Genomic DNA, 20,743 nt, shown 5'->3' on the forward strand with positions numbered 1-20,743 from the left:
CCAAACTGCTACCCTGCTTGTTCAATCTCTCATCCTGTCCCGACTGGATTACTGCATCAGCCTCCTCTCTGATCTCCCATCCTCCTGTCTCTCCCCACTTCAGTCTATACTTCACACCATTGCCCAGATCGTCTTTGTGCAGAAGCGCTCTGGGCCTGTTACTCCCCTCCTCAAAAATCTCCAGTGGCTACCAATCAACCTAAGCTTCAGGCATAAACTCCTCACCCTGGGCTTCAAGGTTGTCCATCCCCTCGCCCCCTCCTACCTCACCTCCCTTCTCTCCTTCTCCAGCCCAGCCCACACCCTCCACTCCTCTGCCGCCGCTAATCTCCTCACCGTTAGGCCTCGCTCTCGCCTGTCCCACCGTCGACCCCCGGCCCTTGTCATCCCCCTGGCCTGGAATGCCCTCCCTCTGCCCATCCGCCAAGCTAGCTCTCTTCCTCCCTTCAAAGCCCTACTGAGAGCTCACCTCCTCCAGGAGGCCTTCCCACACTGAGCCCCCTCCTTCCTCCCCCTCCCCATCCCCCCACCTTACCTCCTTCCCCTCCCCACAGCACCTGTATATATGTATATATGTTTGTACATATTTATTACTCTATTTATTTTACTTGTACATATTTATTCTACTTATTTTATTTTGTTAATATGTTTTGTTGTCTGTCTCCCCCTTCTAGACTGTGAGCCCACTGTTGGGTAGGGACCGTCTCTATATGTTGCCAACTTGTACTTCCCAAGTGCTTAGTACAGTGCTCTGCACACAGTAAACACTCAATAAATATGATTGAATGAATAAATGAATGAATGTGCCTTCAGTAAGGCTTGCTTGGTCACCCTTCTAAGCTGTTGTTCTGCTCACATCTCTCCAACCTTCAAAACCCTAGCCAATCAATCAATAAAGAGCTTGTATTTATTGATTTAATGAGTGCTCACTGTGTGCAGAGCATGGTTCTGAGCACTTGGGAGAGTTTACTATAATGGAGTTGGAAGACACGGTCCCGTGGCTTAGTGGGTAGAGCACAAGTCTGGGAGTCAGAAGGAGCTGGGTTCTAAAGCCAGCTCTGCCACATGTCTGCTGTGTGACCTTGGGCAAGTCACTTAACTTCTCTGTACCTCAGTTACCTCATCTGGAAAATTGGGACTTAATAATCATTATTATTAGTATTGTGGTATTTGTTAAGCGCTTACTATGTGCCAGGGACTGTTCTAAGCGCTGGCATAGATAATAATAATAATAATGGCATATGTTAAGCGCTTACTATGTGCAAAGCACTGTTCTAAGCGCTGGGGAGAATACAAGGTCATCAGGTTGTCCCACATGGGGCTCCCAGTCTTAATCCCCTTTTTACAGATGAGGGAACTGAGGCACAGAGAAGTTAAGTGGCTTGCACAAGGCCACTCGTGTTGGACACAGTCCCTGTCCCATGTGGGGCTCAGAGTCTCAATCCGTATTTTACAGATGAGGTAACTGAGGCACAGAGAAGTGAAGTGACTTGCGCAAGGCCACTCAGCAGACAAGCGGTGGAGCTGGAATTAGAACCCATGACCTTCTGATTCCCAGGCCCCTGCTCTATCCACTACACCATGCTGCTTCTCTAAGAGTGTGAGCCTCATGTGGGACAGGAACTGTGTCCAACCTGATTAACTTGTATCTACCCCAGTGCTTAGAACAGTGCTTGGCACATAGTAAACAAGTGCCCTAATTAAAGAAATCCTGACCAGTGGCTCCCGCTGTTCCTCCCGTCTGGAACTCTCTCCCAATTCAAACTGCCAAACCTCGGCATTTTCTATCTCAAAGCCTTCCTCAAAAAAAGTTTTTCCCAAGTAGTAATTTGTATAATAATAATAATAATAATGGCATTTATTAAGCGCTTACTATGTGCAAAGCACTGTTCTAAGCGCTGGGGAGGTTACAAGGTAATCAGGTTGTCCCACGGGGGGCTCACAGTCTTCATCCCCATTTTACAGATGAGGGAACTGAGGCACAGACAAGTTAAGTGACTTGCCCAAAGTCACACAACTGACACTTGGTGAAGCCGGGATTTGAACCCATGACCTCTGACTCCAAAGCCCGTGCTCAGTCCACTGAGCCACGCTGCTTCTCTGTGTTATCTGCTTCTCAGTTACCAGATTACTTATTATTATAATATCCCCTTATTACATCCTTCCAACTATCATCATCATCATCATCATCAATCGTATTTATTGAGCGCTTACTATTTGCAGAGCACTGTACTAAGCGCTTGGGAAGTACAAATTGGCAACATATAGAGACAGTGCCTACCCAGCAGTGGGCTCACAGTCTAAAAGGGGGAGACAGAGAACAAAACCAAACATACTAACAAAATGAAATAAATAGGATAGATATGTACAAGTAAAATAAATAAATAAATAGAGTAATAAATATGTACAAACATATCACCTCAGCATTTTTGTACCTCCTCATCTCTTTGGCACACTGTACATACACTGCTATTTAAAGAGAATGCTCCTACCTATAGTCTGAGAAAAAAAATTTTAATCGTATTTGAGTGCTTACCATGTGCAGAGCACTGTACTAAGCGTGGCTCAGTGGAAAAAGCCCGGGCTTTGGAGTCAGAGGTCATGGGTTCAAAATCCGGCTCCACCACTTTTCAGCTGTGTGACTTTGGGCAAGTCACAACTTCCCTGTGCCTCAGTTACCTCATCTGTAAAATTGGGATGAAGACTGTGAGCCCCACGTGGGGCAACCTGATCACCTTGTAACCTCCCCAGCGCTTAGAACAGTGCTTTGCACATAGTAACTGCTTAATAAATGTCATCATTATTGTAGAAGCAGCATGGCTCAGTAGAAATCAATCAATCAATCGTATTTATTGAGCGCTTACTGTGTGCAGAGCAGTGTACTAAGCGCTTGGGAAGCACAAGATGGCAAAATATAGAGACAGTCCCTACCCAACAGTGTGCTCACAGTCTAAAAGTAGAAAGAGCCCGGGCTTTGGAGTCAGAGGTAATGGGTTCAAAATCCAGCTCCGCCACTTGTCAGCTGTGTGACTTTGGGCAAGTCACTTCACTTCTCTGTGCCTCAGTTACCTCATCTGTAAAATTGGGATGAAGACTGTGAGCCCCCCGTGGGGCAACCTGATCACCTTGTAACCTCCCCAGTGCTTAGAACAGTGCTTTGCACATAGTAAGATCTTAATAAATGCCATTATTATTATTACAGTACAGGAATAGAGGCAATCCCTGCCCACAATGAGCTCAGAGTCTAGAGGAGGGGGAAACAGACATCAATACAAGCAGACATCAATATAAATAAAATGAAAGCGATATACATAAGTGCTTTGGGGCGGAGCAAGGGGGGAAGAGCAAAGGGAGTGAGTCAGGGTGATGCGGAAGGGAGTGGGAGATGAGGAAAAGTGGGGTTTAGTCTGGGAAGACCTTGTCTTCTGTGTGACCGCGGGCAAGTCACCAAACTTCCCTGGGCCTCAGTTCTCTCATCTGTAAAATGGGGATTGAGACTGGGAGCCCCACGTGGGACAGGGACTGTGTCCAACCCGCTTTGCTTGTGTCCACCCCAGTGCTTAGTACAGTGCCTGGCGCATCGTAAGTGCTCCAACAAATACTCCCCCACCTTTTTCCTCTCCTCCTTCTCCTCCCCTCCCCATCCCCCCGCCCTTCCCCCTTCTCCTCCCCAAAGCAGTTGTGTATATTGGTACATATTTATTACTCTATTTATTTTATTAATGATGTGTATATAGCTATAATGCTATTTATTCTGTTGGTATTGACACCTGTCTACTTGTTTTGTTGTTTTTTTTTGTCTGTCTCCCCCTTCTAGACTGTGAGCCCACTGTTGGGTAGGGACCGTCTCTGTATGTTGCCGATTTGTACTTCCCAAACGCTTAGTACAGTGCTCTGCACACAGTAAGCGCTCAATAAATACGATTGATTGATTGATTGTGGAGGAGATGTGCCTTCAGTAAGGCTTTGAAGCAGGGGGAGAGTAATTGTCTGGCGGATTTGAGGAGGGAGGGGGTTCCAGGCCAGAGTAGGACTTGGGCCAGGGGGGAGATGGAGGGACAGTGAGAAGGTTAGCACCAGAGGAGCGGAGTGTGCGGCCTGGGTTGTGAAAAGAGAGAAGGGAGGTGAGGTAAGAGGGGACAAAGTGATGGAAAGCTTCAAAAAGCCAATGGTGAGGAGATTTTGTTATGGAGGTGGATAGGCAACCACTGGAGATTTTTGAGGAGGGGACGTGATATGTCCTGAATGTTTCTGTAGAAAGATAATCTAGGCAGCGGAGTGAAGTATGGACTGGAGTGGGGAGAGGCAAGAGGTTGGGGGGTCAGAAAGGAGGCTGATACAGTCATCTAAGGTGGATACTGAGTGATTGTACTAATCATCATCATCAATCATATTTATTGAGCGCTTACTATGTGCAGAGCACTGTACTAAGCGCTTGGGAAGTACAAATTGGCAACATCTAGAGACAGTCCCTACCCAACAGTGGGCTCACAGTCTAAAAGGGGGAGACAGAGAACAAAACCAAACATACTAACAAAATAAAATAAATAGGATAGATATGTAATAAATAGGATAGATATGTAGTTATGTAGATAGATATGTACTAATGTGGTTGGATGGAGAGGAGTGGATTTTAGTGACGTCATGAAGGTGAGACTGACAGGATTTGGTGACCGATTGGATTTATGGGTTGAGTGAGAGAGCGGAGTCAAGGACGATGCCAAGGTTACTGGCTTGTGAGACGGGAAGGATGGTTGTGCCATCTACAGTGATGGGAAAGTTCGGGAGAGGACAGGGTTTGGGAGGGAAGATAAGGAGCTCTGTTTTGGACATGAATATGTATGTATCCCATATTTTTAGCTTACAAGGAATGTGTATTCTTCCCTTCTGATAAAAGCTACAAAGAACACCGCAATAACCCATCCTACCCCCGCCATCCATCCATTCCCCCCACCAGCACACACACATGCGCACACACAAATACAAGCCGCATGGCGTAGTGGCTTAGAGAAACAGTGTGGCTCAGTGGAAAGAGCACGGGCTTTGGAGTCGGTGGTCATGGGTTCGAATCCCAGCTCCTCCACATGATAATAATAATAATGGTACTTGTTACACGCTTACTATGTGCAAAGCACTGTTCTAAGCGCTGGGGAGGTTACAAGGTGATCAAGTTGTCCCACGGGGGGCTCACATTCTGAATCCCCATTTTCTAGATGAGGTAACTGAGGCCCAGAGAAGTGAAGTGACTTGCCCAAAGTCACACAGCTGACATTTGGCGGAACTGGGATTTGAACCCATGACCTGTGACTGCAAACCCCATGCTCTTTCCACTAAGCCATGCTGCTTCTCACATGTCTGCTGTGTGACCTTGGGCAAGTCACCTAACTTCTCTGAGCCTCAGCGACCTCATCTGTAAAATGGGGATTAAGACTGTGAACCCCATGTGGGCCAACCTGATCATCTTGTATCCCCCCAGCGCTTAGAATAGTGCTTTGCATATAGTAAGCACTGAACACATGCCATTATTATTAATAACATTGTTATTATTATTATTAGAGCACAGGCCTGGAAGTCAGAAGGACCTGGGTTCTAATCCTAGCTCCGCCTATAGTGTGCTGCGTGACCTTGGGCAAGTCACTTAACTTCTCTGAACCTCAGTTATCTCATCTGTAAAATGGGGATTAATACTGTGAGCCCCATGCCTCCAGGATGGACATGGGCTGTGTCCAACCTGATTAAGTTGTATCTGCACGAGCGCCTAGTGCAGTTCCTGGCACATAATAAGTGTTTAACAAATACCATAAAAAAGAGTTGGGTTCACTATGTACTTTTTAGCTTTGTACTTTAATGGTCCTTCTCCTAGTCATAGTTTTTATTAAGTGCTTATTGCATGCAGAGCACTATATTAAGCGCTATAAAGTGAGACTTAGACAAGAACCGTGTCCTGTGAGGGGTTCACAATCTATAAGCCTCACAGTTGTCTAGTCTTTTTGTAGTCTTCACATGGGAAAATTGGGAAAAAGTATGATGGAGTAATTATTTACACCAGAAAACATGAATGCAGAATAATTGAGTTTGATTTTCTTGTATTTTGAAGGGTGCTCAAATTCAGCTCTACTAAACGGTGTAGCTAAAGGGTTGGAAATGCATGAATTGTGTACTAAATTACCTCTCTCCCACCCACACCGATTGTTTATATTTTCCAAAATATTCAAGAATTAAACATTTCGATATAACTTTTAAAAATGTATTGAGATTAGTTGAGCCATCTGTAAGCAGATAATTTATTTCAGTAAAAAAAATGACCAGTTATCCATACCTTTACATGAATACTATTGTTATTTATTCAAGTTTATTTATTAGGCATTTTGTGCGTATCTGTACTGTATTTCAGATCGAAGACAAAACATTTCATGTTCATGGAGACCTTTTTCCAAAATATTCGAGAATTAAACGTTTCAATGTAACCTTTAAAAATGTATTGAGATTAGTTGAGCCATCTGTAAGCAGATAATTTATTTCAGTAAAAAAAATTACCAGTTATCCATACCTTTACATGAATACTATTGCTATTTATTCAAGTTTATTTATTAGGCATTTTGTGCGTATCTGTACTGTATTTCAGATCGAAGACAAAACGTTTCATGTTCATGGAGACCTTCATAATGAGAGAGATTGTACTTTCCTGAAATGTTCTGTAAATGGAATTACTTGTAAATCTAAAGTCATCATCACGGAAAACACCATCTACCTCTTTTCAATGGTAATCTTATTTCTTTGTGAAAATCACTGCTGGAGTGGAGAGGAAAAAAATGTCCAGGTCTTTTGGTTTCATATGTGATCTTATGTGCACTTCAACTTTGTGAACTGAGCATAATTTTCTGCTCAATGATTTAATCATTCAGCAAGAGATATTACACTTCCTACCAGGAGACAGGAAGTCATTACTATCTGCTGTTCTTCTATTGTAGCTTCCTTCCTTTCCTATTTGAAATTCCTCTTCTAAACCTGGTTCTGTGCAGTTTATATTCTCATCATCATCATCAGTCGTATTTATTGATGGTAAATAATCATATTATTATTATTATAAATAATTGTATGATTTATTCTGTCACCCCAAGGGCTTCTCCTTGGTGATTAAAGGGACAACACACGCACACGAAATGATAAATTCAACTTCTCTCAGTGCCTTGGCAAGAGAAGCAGCGTGGTTGAGGGGAAAGAGCCCGGGCTTTGGAGTCAGAGGTCATGGGTTCAAATTCCGGCTCTGCCAAGTGTCAGCTGTGTGACTTTGGGCAAGTCGCTTCACTTCTCTGGGCCTCAGTTCCCTCGTCTGTAAAATGGGGATTAGATTGTGAGCCCTCCGTGGGACAACCTGATCACCTTGTAATCTCCCCAGCGCTTAGAGCAGTGCTTTGCACATAGTAAGCACTTAATAAATGCCATTATTATTATTCTTATATCCTTTTAAAGCCCGGGCTTTGGAGTCAGAGGTCATGGGTTCGAATCCCGGCTCTGCCACATGTCTGTTGCGTGACCTTGGGCAAGTCACTTAACTTCTCTGAGCCTCAGTTCCCTCATCTGTAAAATGGGGATTAAGACTGTGAGCCCCACGTGGGACAACTTGATCCCCTTGTAGAACAGTGCTCTGCACATAGTAAGCACTTAATAAATACCATTATTATTTTAAAGAAGGTTTTTTCTCTTGAGTTGCCTAAACTGACTTGCTAATAGAAATTAGAAATGAGCAATAGTGGTTATATAAGTGGGTTTAAGAGGAATAGTGACCTATGCCAGGTTAATTGGAATATCAACAGGAACCTTGAACTGATTCCATTTTGCTTTTCGTTTTTCCTTCTTAGAAAGGCAGTGCTCAGATTGGCATCCCAGTACCGAAATACCTTTCTGGCGTGAGCACTTCAGCAGCTCAGGGAGGGGCCATTGCACCGATGACGGGGACGATCGAAAAGGTAACATAACTGGATTGGGAAAGCGTGCTCACTCAGAAAACTTATTTGAGCCCGCTGTTGGGTAGGGACCATCTCTAGATGTTGCCAACTTGGACTTCCCAAGCGCTTAGTACAGTGCTCTGCACACAGTAAGCGCTCAATAAATACGACTGAATGAATGAATGAATGAATTTGTAACTCTTACCCAAATTATCCTGTGGCTGAAGATGTATTTTTACTAGGAAAGGAAAACATGCTGAAGATGGTATTTTGGATCATTTTTGATCTCCACAGGGTGGAAAATAGACCCAACTTTCTTTTTTCAATATAGGCATAATAGGAACAATAAAACAGTAGGCACTATCCTGGAATATTGATTTCCACTGCCACATATCTTCTATTTTAAAATAAGTATTTCTGACAAAACGTCCGGTATTCACAATGAGAAACAAGACAGTATTCCAGGATTTGTGATGAGAAATATTATATTATTGTATCTTCAGAGTTGACCTCTTTATGATTTTTTTTTAAATGGGATTTTTTTTACATGTTTACTATGTGCCAAGCGCTGTTCTAAGCACTGGGGTAGGTACAAGTTAAACGGGTCAAACACAGTCCCTGGCCCACATGGGGCTCAGGGTCTAAGTAGGAGGGAGAACTGGTTTTGAATCCCCATTTTTACAGTTGAGGAAACGGAGGCACGGAGAAGTTAAGTGATTTGCCCTAGGTCACGCCACAGGCAAGTGGCAGAGGGGGATTAGAACTCGGGTCCTCTGACCCCCAGGCTTGTGGTTTGTCAACTTGGCCATGCTGCATCTTTGTTTTACCCCCTATACTCTGGGCATGTTACTTCCCTCCTCAAAAATCTCCAGTGGCTACCAATCAACCTGCGCATCAGGCAGAAACTCCTCCCCCTGGGCTTCAAGGCTGTCCATCCCCTCGCCCCCTCCTACCTCACCTCCCTTCTCTCCTTCTCCAGCCCAAATAGCCCGCACCCTCCGCTCCTCCGCCGCTAATCTCCTCACTGTACCTCGTTCTCGCCTGTCCCGCCGTCGACCCCCGGCCCACGTTCTCCCCCTGGCCTGGAATGCCCCCCCTCTGCCCATCTGCCAAGCTAGTTCTCTTCCTCCCTTCAAAGCCTACTGAGATCTCACCTCCTCCAGGAGGCCTTCCCACACTGAGCCCCCTCCTTCCTCTCCCCCTCGTCCCCCTCTCCATCCCCCTCATCTTACCTCCTTCCCTTCCCCACAGCACCTGTATATATGTATATATGTTTGTACAGATTTATTACTCTATTTATTTTACTTGTACATATCTATTCTATTTATTTTATTTTGTTAATATGTTTGGTTTTGTTCTCTGTCCCCTCCTCTAGACTGTGAGCCCGCTGTTGGTTAGGGACCGTCTCTATATGTTGCCAACTTGTACTTCCTAAGTGCTTTGTACAGTGCTCTGCACACAGTAAGCGCTCAATAAATACGATTGATTGATTGATTGATTTACCCTACAGAACTGCTTCTGCTCCCAGAGATGCTGACAGCCATTCTTAAATAGCCACCAGGGCAGCTAGCCCCCTTGTGTTTCAGATCCCCGGTCCTAAAGAAGTGGGGAAGTGGACACTTCATCATCATCATCATCATCAATCGTATTTATTGAGTGCTTACTGTGTGCAGAGCACTGTACTAAGCGCTTGGGAAGTACAAATTGGCAACATATAGAGACAGTCCCTACCCAACAGTGGGCTCACAGTCTAAAAGGGGGAGACAGAGAACAAAACCAAACATACTAACAAAATAAAATAAATAGAATAGATATGTACAAGTAAAATAAATAAATAAATAAATAAATAAATAGCGTAATAAATCCGTACAAACACATATACATCTATACAGGTGCTGTGGGGAAGGGAAGGAGGTAAGATGGGGGGGATGGAGAGGGGGACGAGGGGGAGAGGAAGGAAGGGGCTCAGTCTGGGAAGGCCTCCTGGAGGAGGCTCACTTCTCAGTGAGCCATGAGAGGAACGAAGGGGGCTATTAGCAATCCTATTTAGCCATTTCCCTCCCCTCCTTTTTTTTAACCTTTTCCTTTCCTGGGCTCTTCCTGGGTTGCTTTTAGACTATACAAGTGTAACTTTAATAGGGTACGAGAAAGAATTAAACAGTGGGACCGTTTTATGTTGACGTGGCTTAGCACGGGCCTCGGAGTCAGAAGGGCATGAGTTTGAATCCCGGCTCCCCCACTTGTCTGCTGTGTGACCTTAGGAAAGGCACATCACTTCTCTGTACTTCAGTTCCCTCATCTGTAAAATGGGGATTAAGACGTGAGCCCTATGGGAGACAGGGACTGTGTCCTACCCTATTCTCTTGTATCTACCTCAGTCCTTAGAATGGTGTCTGACACATATTAAGCACTTAACAAATAACATAATTAATCAATCAATCAATCGTATTTATTGAGCGCTTACTGTGTGCAGAGCACTGTACTAAGTGCTTGGGAAGTACAAGTTGGCAACATATAGAGACGGTCCCTACCCAACAGTGGGCTTTTTTTATTATTATTTATGTGTGTGGAGACGCAGGCATATTTTGCTAAGATGCCCAGTTGTCCCTGCATGAGGGAACTGGTGCAAATAAATAATGATGGCATTTATTAAGCGCTTACTATGTGCAAAGCACTGTTCTAAGTGCTGAAATACTTCGAATTCAGTCATTCATTCATTCAGTCTTATTTATTGAATGCTTACTGTGTGCAGAGCACTGTACTAAGTGCTTGGGAAAGTATAGTCCAACAATAAACAGTGACATAGAGAAGCAGCATGGCTCAGTGGAAAAGACTGTGAGCCCACTGTTGCGTAGGGACCGTCTCTATATGTTGCCAACTTGTACTTCCCAAGCGCTTAGTACAGTGCTTTGCACACAGTAAGCGCTCAATAAATACAATTGATTGATTGGAAAGAGCATGGGCTTTGGAGTCAGAGGTCATGGGTTCGAATCCCTGCTCCACCACGTCTGCTGTGTGACCTTGGGCAAGTCACTTAACTTCTCTGAGCCTCAGTTACCACATCTGTAAAATGGGGATTAAGACTGTGAGCCCCACATGGGACAACTTGATCACCTTGTATCCCCCCCAGCGCTTAGAACAGTGCTCTGCACATAGTAAGCGCTTAACAAATGCTATTATTATTATTATTCCCTGCCCACAATGAGCTCACAAGTCTAAGTGGGGGAGACAGTCATCAAATAAAGTTACAGATAATAATAATGTTGGTATTTGTTAAGCGCTTACTATGTGCAAAGCACTGTTCTAAGCGCTGGGTATGATACAAGGTGATCAGGTTGTCCCATGTGGGGCTCACAGTCTTAATCCCCATTTTACAGATGAGGTAACTGAGGCCCAGAGAAGTGAAGTGACTTGCCCAAAGTCACACAGCTGACAATTGGCAGAGCCGGGATTTGAACCCATGACCACTGACTCCAAAGCCCGGGCTCTTAGATATATGCATAAGTGCTGTGGGGCTGGGATGAGGTGTCCAGTGTCAACCTGGGAAGAAAGTGGGTTAATTATATTATTCTATTAATTTATGGCTAACATAGCCCATGTAGTTAATTTGAGCAGTCAATCAGTGGTATTAACTGAGCGCTTACTGGGTGCAGATTACTGTACTAAGCACTTATAATAATAATAATAATAATGGCATTTATTAAGCACTTACTATGTGCAAAGCACTGTTCTAAGCGCTGGGGAGGTTACAAGGTGATCAGGTTGTCCCACGGGGGGCTCACAGTCTTCATCCCCATTTTACAGATGAGGTAACCGAGGCCCAGAGAAGTTAAGTGACTTGCCCAAAGTCACACAGCTGACAATGGGCAGAGCCGGGATTCGAACCCATGAACTCTGACTCCAAAGCCCGGGCTCTTTCCACTGAGCCAGGCTGCTTCCACTGAGCCACGCTGCGCTGCTTGAGAGGGTACAATGTAAACGAGTTGGTAGACACATTCCCTGCCCACAACGAGTTTACAGTCTAGACAGGGAGATGGACAGGAATATAAGGGAAACAGCATGGTCTAGTGGAAAGGGCACAGGCTTGGGAGTCAGATGGTCATGGGTTCTAATCCCGACTCTAATCCGACTTTTAGACTGTGAGCCCACTGTTGGGTAGGGACTGTCTCTATGTGATGCCAATTTGTACTTCCCAAGTGCTTAGTACAGTGCTCTGCACATAGTAAGCGCTCAATAAATACGATTGATTGATTGATTGATTGATCTAAGGGTCTACCACTCTATCCCCATTTCCCTACTCCTCCTTACTTCTGCAATTTACATGCACTTATATTGTCCTCTTCCAAATATTTAGCATAGTGCTTTGCACATTGTAAGCCCTCAATAAATACCAATGACTGATTAATATATTTACTTTACTCAGACCCTACTGAGAGCTCACCTCCTCCAGGAGGCCTTCCCAGACTGAGCCCCTTCCTTCCTCTCCCTCTCATCCCCCTCTCCTTCCCCCCCATCTTACCTCCTTCCCTTCCCCACAGCACCTGTATATATGTATATATGTTTGCACATATTTATTACTCTATTTATTTATTTATTTTACTTGTACATATCTGTTCTATTTATTTTATTTTGTTGGTATGTTTGGTTTTGTTCTCTGTCTCCCCCTTTTAGACTGTGAGCCCACTGTTGGGTAGGGACTGTCTCTATATGTTGCCAATTTGTACTTTCCAAGCGCTTAGTACAGTGCCTTGCACATAGTAAGCGCTCAATAAATACGATTGATGATGATGATGATGACTCTGCCGCTTGTCTGCTGTGTAACCTCGAGCAAGTCACTCCACTTCTCTGGGCCTCAGTTACTGTGAGCCCCACGTGGAACACCCTGATAACCTTGTATCTATCCCAGCGCTTAGGACAGTGCTTGGCACATAGAGAAGCAGCGTGGCTCAGTGGAAAGAGCCCGGGCTTGGGAGTCAGAGGTCGTGGGTTCGAATCCCGGCTCCGCCACATGTCTGCTGTGTGACCTTGGGCAAGTCATTTAACTTCTCTGAGCCTCAGTTACCTCATCTGTAAAATGGGGATTAAGACTGTGAGCCCCACGTGGGACAACCTGATCACTTTGTATCCCCCCAGCGCTTAGAACAGTGCTTTGCACATAGTAAACGCTTAACAAATGCCAACCTTATTATTATTATTATTATTTAGTGGGACAACCCGTTAACCTTGTATCTATCCCAGCGCTTAGAACAGTGCTTGGCACATAGTAAGTGCTTAACAAATGCCATTAAAAAAAAGGCACTTCATTTCTCTGGACCTCAGTTACTTCATCCGTAAAATGAGGATTAAGACTGTGAGCCTCAGGTGGGACAGGGACTGTGTGGAACCTGATTACCATTCATTCATTCATTCAATTTTATTTATTGAGCGCTTACTGTGTGCAGAGCACTGTACTAAGAGCTAGGAAAGTACAGTTCACAATAAAGGGAGACAATCCCTGCCGACACCGGGCTTACAGTCTAGAGACCGGGCTACGCCAATGTTTAGAACAGTGCTTGGGACATAGTAAGCTCTTAACAAATACCACAGTTGTTATTATTATAAATAAATTATGGATATGTACATAAATGCTGTGGGGCTGAGGGTGGGGTGAATAAAGGGTGCAAATCTAAGTGTAAGGGCGATGCAGAAGGGAGTGGTAGAAAAGATAATGAGGGCTTTGTAAGCAAAGTAGTTCTTTCTTTTTTCTTACTTGGTAGTTAGGACAGTTTTGTACCGGCAGATATTTGCCGACCTTTCCCTTGGTCGAGGAAGGGGAGATGTAGCCTCACCTGTATTTCTTTTACAAATGGACATGTGGATATCCAAACCATGGAATGGAATTAGCGTTTTAATGACGTGTTTTTACTGAAATTTAAAACGATATTCCGTTCTCCTAATATTACGGAGATTACTTGTATTGAGGAAAAAACTCAGTACGCGTACCTAGGCCAACGCCATATGTCAGTGCACAACCATTTTGTTCCGACATCACATCACATGGTCAGAGGAACAGCCCCTAATTCCAGAAATCAAGCTGTGGTATTCATTGAGCACTTACCTGTGTGCACAGCACTGTACTAGGCACTTGGGAGAGTACAATTCAACATAGTTGGTAGACTTGTTCTACCAACTTGAACGAGTTGTCTACACACGCTGCCTAGAATTCCTCAACAACAACTCTCTCCTCGACCCCCTCCAGTCTGGCTTCCGTCCCCTACATTCCACGGAAACTGCCCTCTCAAAGGTCACCAATGGCCTCCTGCTTGCCAAATCCAACGGCTCCTACTCTGTCCTAATCCTCCTCGACCTCTCAGCTGCCTTTGACACTGTGGACCACCCCCTGCTCCTCAACACGCTATCTGACCTTGGCTTCACAGACTCCGTCCTCTCCTGGTTCTCCTCTTATCTCTCCAATCGCTGTTTCTCAGTCTCTTTTGCAGCCTCCTCCTCCCCCTCCCATCTTCTTACTGTGGGGGTTCCCCAAGGTTCAGTGCTTGGTCCCCTTCTGTTCTCGATCTACACTCACTCCCTTGGTGACCTCATTCGCTCCCACGGCTTCCATTATCATCTCTACGCTGATGACACCCAGATCTACATCTCTGCCTCTGCTCTCTCCCCCTCCCTCCAGGCTCGCATCTCCTCCTGCCTTCAGGACATCTCCATCTGGATGTCTGCCCGCCACAGACTGAACTCCTTGTCTTCCCTCCCAAACCTTGCCCTCTCCCTGACTTTCCCATCTCTGTTGACGGCACTACCATCCTTCCCGTCTCACAAGCCCGCAACCTTGGTGTCATCCTCGACTCCGCTCTCTCATTCACCCCTCACATCCAAGCCGTCACCAAAACCTGCCGGTCTCAGCTCCGCAACATTGCCAAGATCCGCCCTTTCCTCTCCATCCACACTGCTACCCTTCTCGTTCAAGCTCTCATCCTATCCCGTCTGGACTACTGCATCAGCCTTCTCTCTGATCTCCCATCCTCGTGTCTCTCTCCACTTCAATCCATACTTCATGCTGCTGCCCGGATTATCTTTGTCCAGAAACGCTCTGGGCATATTACTCCCCTCCTCAAAAATCTCCAGTGGCTACCAATCAATCTGCGCATCAGGCAGAAACTCCTCACCCTGGGCTTCAAGGCTGTCCATCACCTCGCCCCCTCCTACCTCACCTCCCTTCTCTCCTTCTCCAGCCCAGCCCGCACCCTCCGCTCCTCCGCCGCTAATCTCCTCACCATACCTCGTTCTCGCCTGTCCCGCCATCGACCCCCGGCTCACGTCATCCCCCTGGCCTGGAATGCCCTCCCTCTGCCCATCCGCCAAGCTAGCTCTCTTCCTCCCTTCAAGGCCCTGCTGAGAGCTCACCTCCTCCAGGAGGCCTTCCCAGACTGAGCCCCTTCCTTCCTCTCCCCCTCGTCCCCCTCTCCATCCCCCCATCTTACCTCCTTCCCTTCCCCACAGCACCTGTATATATGTATATATGTTTGTACATATTTATTACTCTATTTATTTATTTATTTTACTTGTACATATCTATTCTATTTATTTTATTTTGTTAGTATGTTGTTTGTTTTTTTTTCTCTGTCTCCCCCTTTTAGACTGTGAGCCCAATGTTGGGTAGGGACTGTCTCTATATGCTGCCAATTTGTACTTCCCAAGCGCTTAGTACAGTGCTCTGCACATAGTAAGCGCTCAATAAATATGATTGATTGATTGTTTGCTGCCCGCATCGAGCTTGCAGCCTAGAGGGAGGTTATAGTTTAGAAGGTGCTCTTAGGGAACTGACAGAGCCCTATCTAAAATGTGCGGTGAAAATGCCAATTGTGGAAGAACTGCATGTACTTAACTTGCTAACTTTATGTTTTAGGTATTTGTGAAAGCTGGGGACAGAGTTCAGCCGGGAGACCCTCTGATGGTCATGATAGCAATGAAAATGGAGGTGAGATTCAAAGACTTTTGATGTCAGTCCTATTTGAGTGATTACTATGTGCAGAGCACGGTATTAAGTGCTTGGGAGGAAACAATACAGCTGAGTTGGTAGACAATTTCCCAGAAAAATTAAGGACTTTTGACCTGCTCAGACTTGGGACTTGCCGTTTTACTAAAATGTTATTGTCGTGTTGTCCCTGACCGCCCTGGGGTTCACAGCCTGAGCTCTTCCTTTAGGTCTTTTGCACAATTGAACTATTGAATTTTAATGCCAGTATTCCCTGGTGGTCGCGTTTCCCTACAGTGCTTTGAGCACCGGACTCATGCCCTGTTTTTCGGACACATCTGAGCTCACGTAATTGTGCCAGCACTAACACACACAACTGCTGCTACTCAGAGAATTATATTACAAGCCATCATGACCTCGAAGCCGGTATCAAAAGGACAACACAGTAGCACTTTTCAGAGAAGCAACAGGGATAAACAGCCATCCTCTGGCTCGTCCTCTAGACTGCAAACTTGTCGTGGGCGGGGAATGTTAAATTATATTGTACTCTATTCCAAGCTCTGCCCCTTGTCTGCTGTGTGGCCTTGGGCCAGTCTCTTCCAGTTCTCCGGGCCTCAGTTACCTCATCTGTAGATGGGGATTTAAGACAACGAGCCCCATGTGAGACAGAGACTGTGTCCAACCCGATTCGCTTGTATCCACTCCAGCGCTTAGTACAGTGCCTGGCACTTAGTACACGCGTAACAAATACCCCTATTATCATTATTGCACTCTACCAAGCACTTAGTACAGTGCTCTGCACATAGCAAGTACTCAGTAAGTGTGACTGATCCATAATCAGGGAGCTGTCTGAGACAGCATCTATTCTGCAATAGCAAACAGCTTGTTCAGTTGTACGCGCTGAAGTATTTGGATCGAAGGGAGCTACAAATTGAGGGGTGTAAAAATATGGTGGAGTCAGCTGTGAGCACAACTTTGTTTTTTTATGTGCACAGACTTTAAACATGTAAGTGTTAAAATTCATAATTTATTGTCAGTACGTAGTTGATCAGGCAGTAGTATTTATCGAGCATCTTCTGCGCGCAGAGCACTGAACTTGGGAGAGTGCAATAAAGTTAGGAGCCTACAGTCCTAGTGTGGGAAACTGACAAAAATAATTTACAGATAGAAGGGATAAATGGATATTCACCTGGCTCTTGAATCATGTAAGTTAAAAAATAGTACTTACTATATATTGGCTCTCCTTTGCTTAAAATTGTTATTATTTTGGTCAATTGTGGTTGGGGGGGGTCTTGGGAATATTAATCCATTTTGCATTATTTCTTCTAGAAAGCTATATCTTTTTTGATGAGTTTTTGCTTAACCTTATATTTTCACTTAACTAATTAGAAGCACTAGCTAGGGTCTTTCAGTACTCCCAGTTCTTGTGTGATGGAAGGGTCGGGTTCTTGGAAACTTTACACCATAATAGTCACCGATTCCGTGCACACACACCGATCTTCCAGTATCGCAGTTTGCTGTAACTCAACAGACGCTACAGGTCAGAAGAACCTTTTCTGGCATCCTCACAATGTCCTATCCAAAATGTGTAGTATCTTGGCAGAACTTAATGTATAGCAAACCAAGAATTTCCAAGTTTTAATTTAAAGGAATAAAGTAGTATTTGTGGAACAAAAATCAATTATAAAGATAAAGATAAACACTAATTTCCCTAAATTTATGTTTGGATGAACACTAAAATGATCCCTGGTTCAATAAACAGAGACTAGCCTGACAAAGAGTTTGTTAAATCATTTTTATTTTACTTGGGTTCAGTGGTAGTTAACATTTAATTGACTGCCAGGTCAACTGAATGATTTTATTTCTTTGCAGCATACCATAAAGGCTCCCCAAAAAGGCACAATAAGGAAGGTTTTCTACGAAGAAGGTTCTCAGGCCAACCGGCATGCTCAGCTGGTGGAGTTTGTGGAGGAAGAAACAGAAAAATCGGAATAAAAATTGAACTCAACGACCTCTTTCTTCCCTGTCTACCAATTAAGAAAGTGCCTTCGTGGTTCTCTGGGAATCCTAATGAGCAGCAGTTTCATAAATAATGGTCAATCCCATTACAGTCCTTCCACTCTGTTACAGGTACAAGAGAGCACTTGTGACCTAAATGTGGTAAATTCTTCCGAAACCAGGTTTAAAACACTTTTGTAAAGACTGATCACGTAAGTAATGTGTGTCCACTCTTTGGATCCAACCCTTTTCACTCTTTCTTTCTAGACTGTGAACCCACTGTTGGTTAGGGACTGTCTCTATATGTTGCCAACTTGTACTTCCCAAGCGCTTAGTACAGTGCTCTGCACACAGTAAGCGCTCAATAAATACGATTGATTCATAAGGGGCAGAGATTTGGTCAGGGGGAAGAGAAACAGGAGCTTTTTACCAATGAAATGTCCAGAATGGCCGGCTATGGCCTTGTCTCGACCTGATGGCAATAATCACTTCAGTAACAGATTGATAGGACCGCTTCCCCAGGCGGCTCGTTGCCTTAACGTGCAATATGCCATTTATCTTACATCTAAGAATGTTATTTACATTTTGTCTTCATGATCTGGAATATTATCTTCGGGTGGTCTGCCTGTAACTTTCTGTTTAAACACTATTTCAAGGAGAAAAATGAGACTGACATCCCACGTGTCAAACACGTCTCCAAGAATGGCTGACTGTATCTAATGATGGTTAATGATCTTGATATATAGAATTTTGTTCTTTCTAGACAGGAAAATAGAACTAAACATGACACATTTTTATGCACAGAATATAAACTTGTAATTTAAAAGTGATTTGTATATGACTACAGTTCTACCCTCTGCGTTGCCTATACAGTTAAATCTGTACCGCTTAAGCACAGTCTGTTAGACTGTGAGCCCACTGTTGGGTAGGGACTGTATCTATGTGTTGCCAATTTGTACTTCCCAAGCGCTTAGTACAGTGCTCTGCACATAGTAAGCGCTCAATAAATACGATTGATTGATTGATTGATTAAGCACTGTGGTACTCGCCCCACAGAACTTGTGTCCATATCCATATACTCTACCACTTCCCTTATCTGTAATATATTTGAAAGTCTGTCTCCCTCACTAGACTGTAAGCTACTTGAGGGCAGGGACCTCTGTTGTACTGAAGTCTTACGAGATCTTACTACAGTCCTCTGCATATTGTAAGTGCTCAATAAATGCTACTGATCAAAAACAATAATAAAAATAATTCTGGATTTGTTAAAGCGCTTACTGTTTGCCAGGCACTGTACTGAGCGCTGGGGTGGATACAAGCAAATCGGGTTGGATAGAGAAGCAGCGTGGCTCAGTGGAAAGAGCCCGGGCTTTGGATTCAGAGGTCATGGGTTCAAATTTCAACTCTGCCAATTGTCAGCTGTGTGACTTTGGACAAGTCACTTGACTTCTCTCGGCCTCGGTTCCCTCATCTGTAAAATGGGGATGAAGACTGTGAGCCCCCCGTGGGACAACCTGATCACCTTATAACCTCCCCAGCGCTTAGAACAGTTCTTTGCACATAGTAAGAGCTTAATAAATACCATCATTATTATTATTATACAGATCCTGTTCCTGTCCCACGTGGGGTCCAGTCTCAATCCCCTTTTTACAGATGAGGAAACTGAGGCACAGGGACTGATGTGACTTGCCCAAGGTCACACAGCAGGCAAATGGCGGAGCCAGGATTAGAACCCTCTCCCTCTCCCCCTCTCCCCTTCCCCATCCCCCCCACCTTACCTCCTTCCCCTCCCCACAGCACCTGTATATATGTATATATGTTTGTACGTATTTATTACTCTATTTTATTTGTACATATTTGCTCTATTTTATTTTGTTAATATGTTTTGTTTTGTTCTCTGTCTCCCCCTTCTAGACTATGAGCCCACTGTTGGGACTGTCTCTATATGTTGCCAACTTGTACTTCCCAAGCACTTAGTCCAGTGCTCTGCACACAGTAAGCGCTCAATAAATACGATTGAATGAATGAATGAATGAACCCACGACCTTCGGACTCCCGGGCCCCTGCTCTATCCACTGGGTTCAAATGCCAGCTCCGCCACTTGTCAGCTGTGTGACTTTGGGCAAGTCACTCAACTTCTCTGTGCCTCAGTTACCTCATCTGGAAAATGGGGATGAAGACTGTGAGCCCCACGTGGGACAACCTGATGGACTTTAATCCCCCCCCAGCGTTTAGAATAGTGCTTTGCACATAGTAAGCGCTTAACAAACACCATCATTATTATTATCCACTACGCATGGTCCAAGCCTGCAACCTTCATACAGCTTCTGGGTGGCTCCAATCAATCAATCAATCAATCATATTTATTGAGCACTTACTGTGTGCAGAGCACTGGACTAAGCGCTTGGGAAGTACAAGTTGGCAACACATAGAGATGGTCCGTACCCAACAGTGGGCTCACAGTCTAGGGGGGGAGACAGAGAACAAAACAAAGCATATTAACAAAATAAACTAAATAGAATAGACATGTACAAGTAAAATAAATAGAGTAATAAATATGTACAAACATATATATATACAGGTGCTGGGGGGATGGAAAGGGAGAGGAGAGGGAGAGGAAGGAGCTATTAGCTGTCCACCTCGGCAAACACCTTCTCCTTACCATCTTCTAGACTGTGAGCCCACTGTTGGGTAGAGACCGTCTCTATATGTTGCCAACTTGTACTTCCCAAGCGCTTAGTCCAGTGCTCTGCACACAGTAAGCGCTCAATAAGTACGAATGATTGATTGATTGATTGGCCTTAAAGCCTTCAATCACCTTGTCCCC

At 44.6% G+C, this 20,743-nt stretch overlaps 1 protein-coding gene across 2 annotated transcripts in view; it reads left to right on the top strand.

Annotated features, from left to right (window-relative positions):
- The window catches only part of MCCC1 (methylcrotonoyl-CoA carboxylase 1), a 68,709-nt gene extending 50,796 nt beyond the window's left edge, over positions 1-17,913 (top strand). For both annotated transcript variants that reach the window (XM_038749816.1, XM_038749824.1), the window contains exons 16-19: positions 6,626-6,763; positions 7,863-7,970; positions 15,850-15,921; positions 17,791-17,913. In XM_038749816.1, the coding sequence (XP_038605744.1) occupies positions 6,626-6,763; positions 7,863-7,970; positions 15,850-15,921; positions 17,791-17,913 (441 nt within the window). The remainder of the gene's footprint in view (positions 1-6,625; positions 6,764-7,862; positions 7,971-15,849; positions 15,922-17,790) is intronic.
- Positions 17,914-20,743: the final 2,830 nt, after the last annotated feature.

This window comes from Tachyglossus aculeatus, chromosome 1 (genome assembly GCF_015852505.1).
Source record: "Tachyglossus aculeatus isolate mTacAcu1 chromosome 1, mTacAcu1.pri, whole genome shotgun sequence".
NCBI lineage: Eukaryota > Metazoa > Chordata > Mammalia > Monotremata > Tachyglossidae > Tachyglossus > Tachyglossus aculeatus.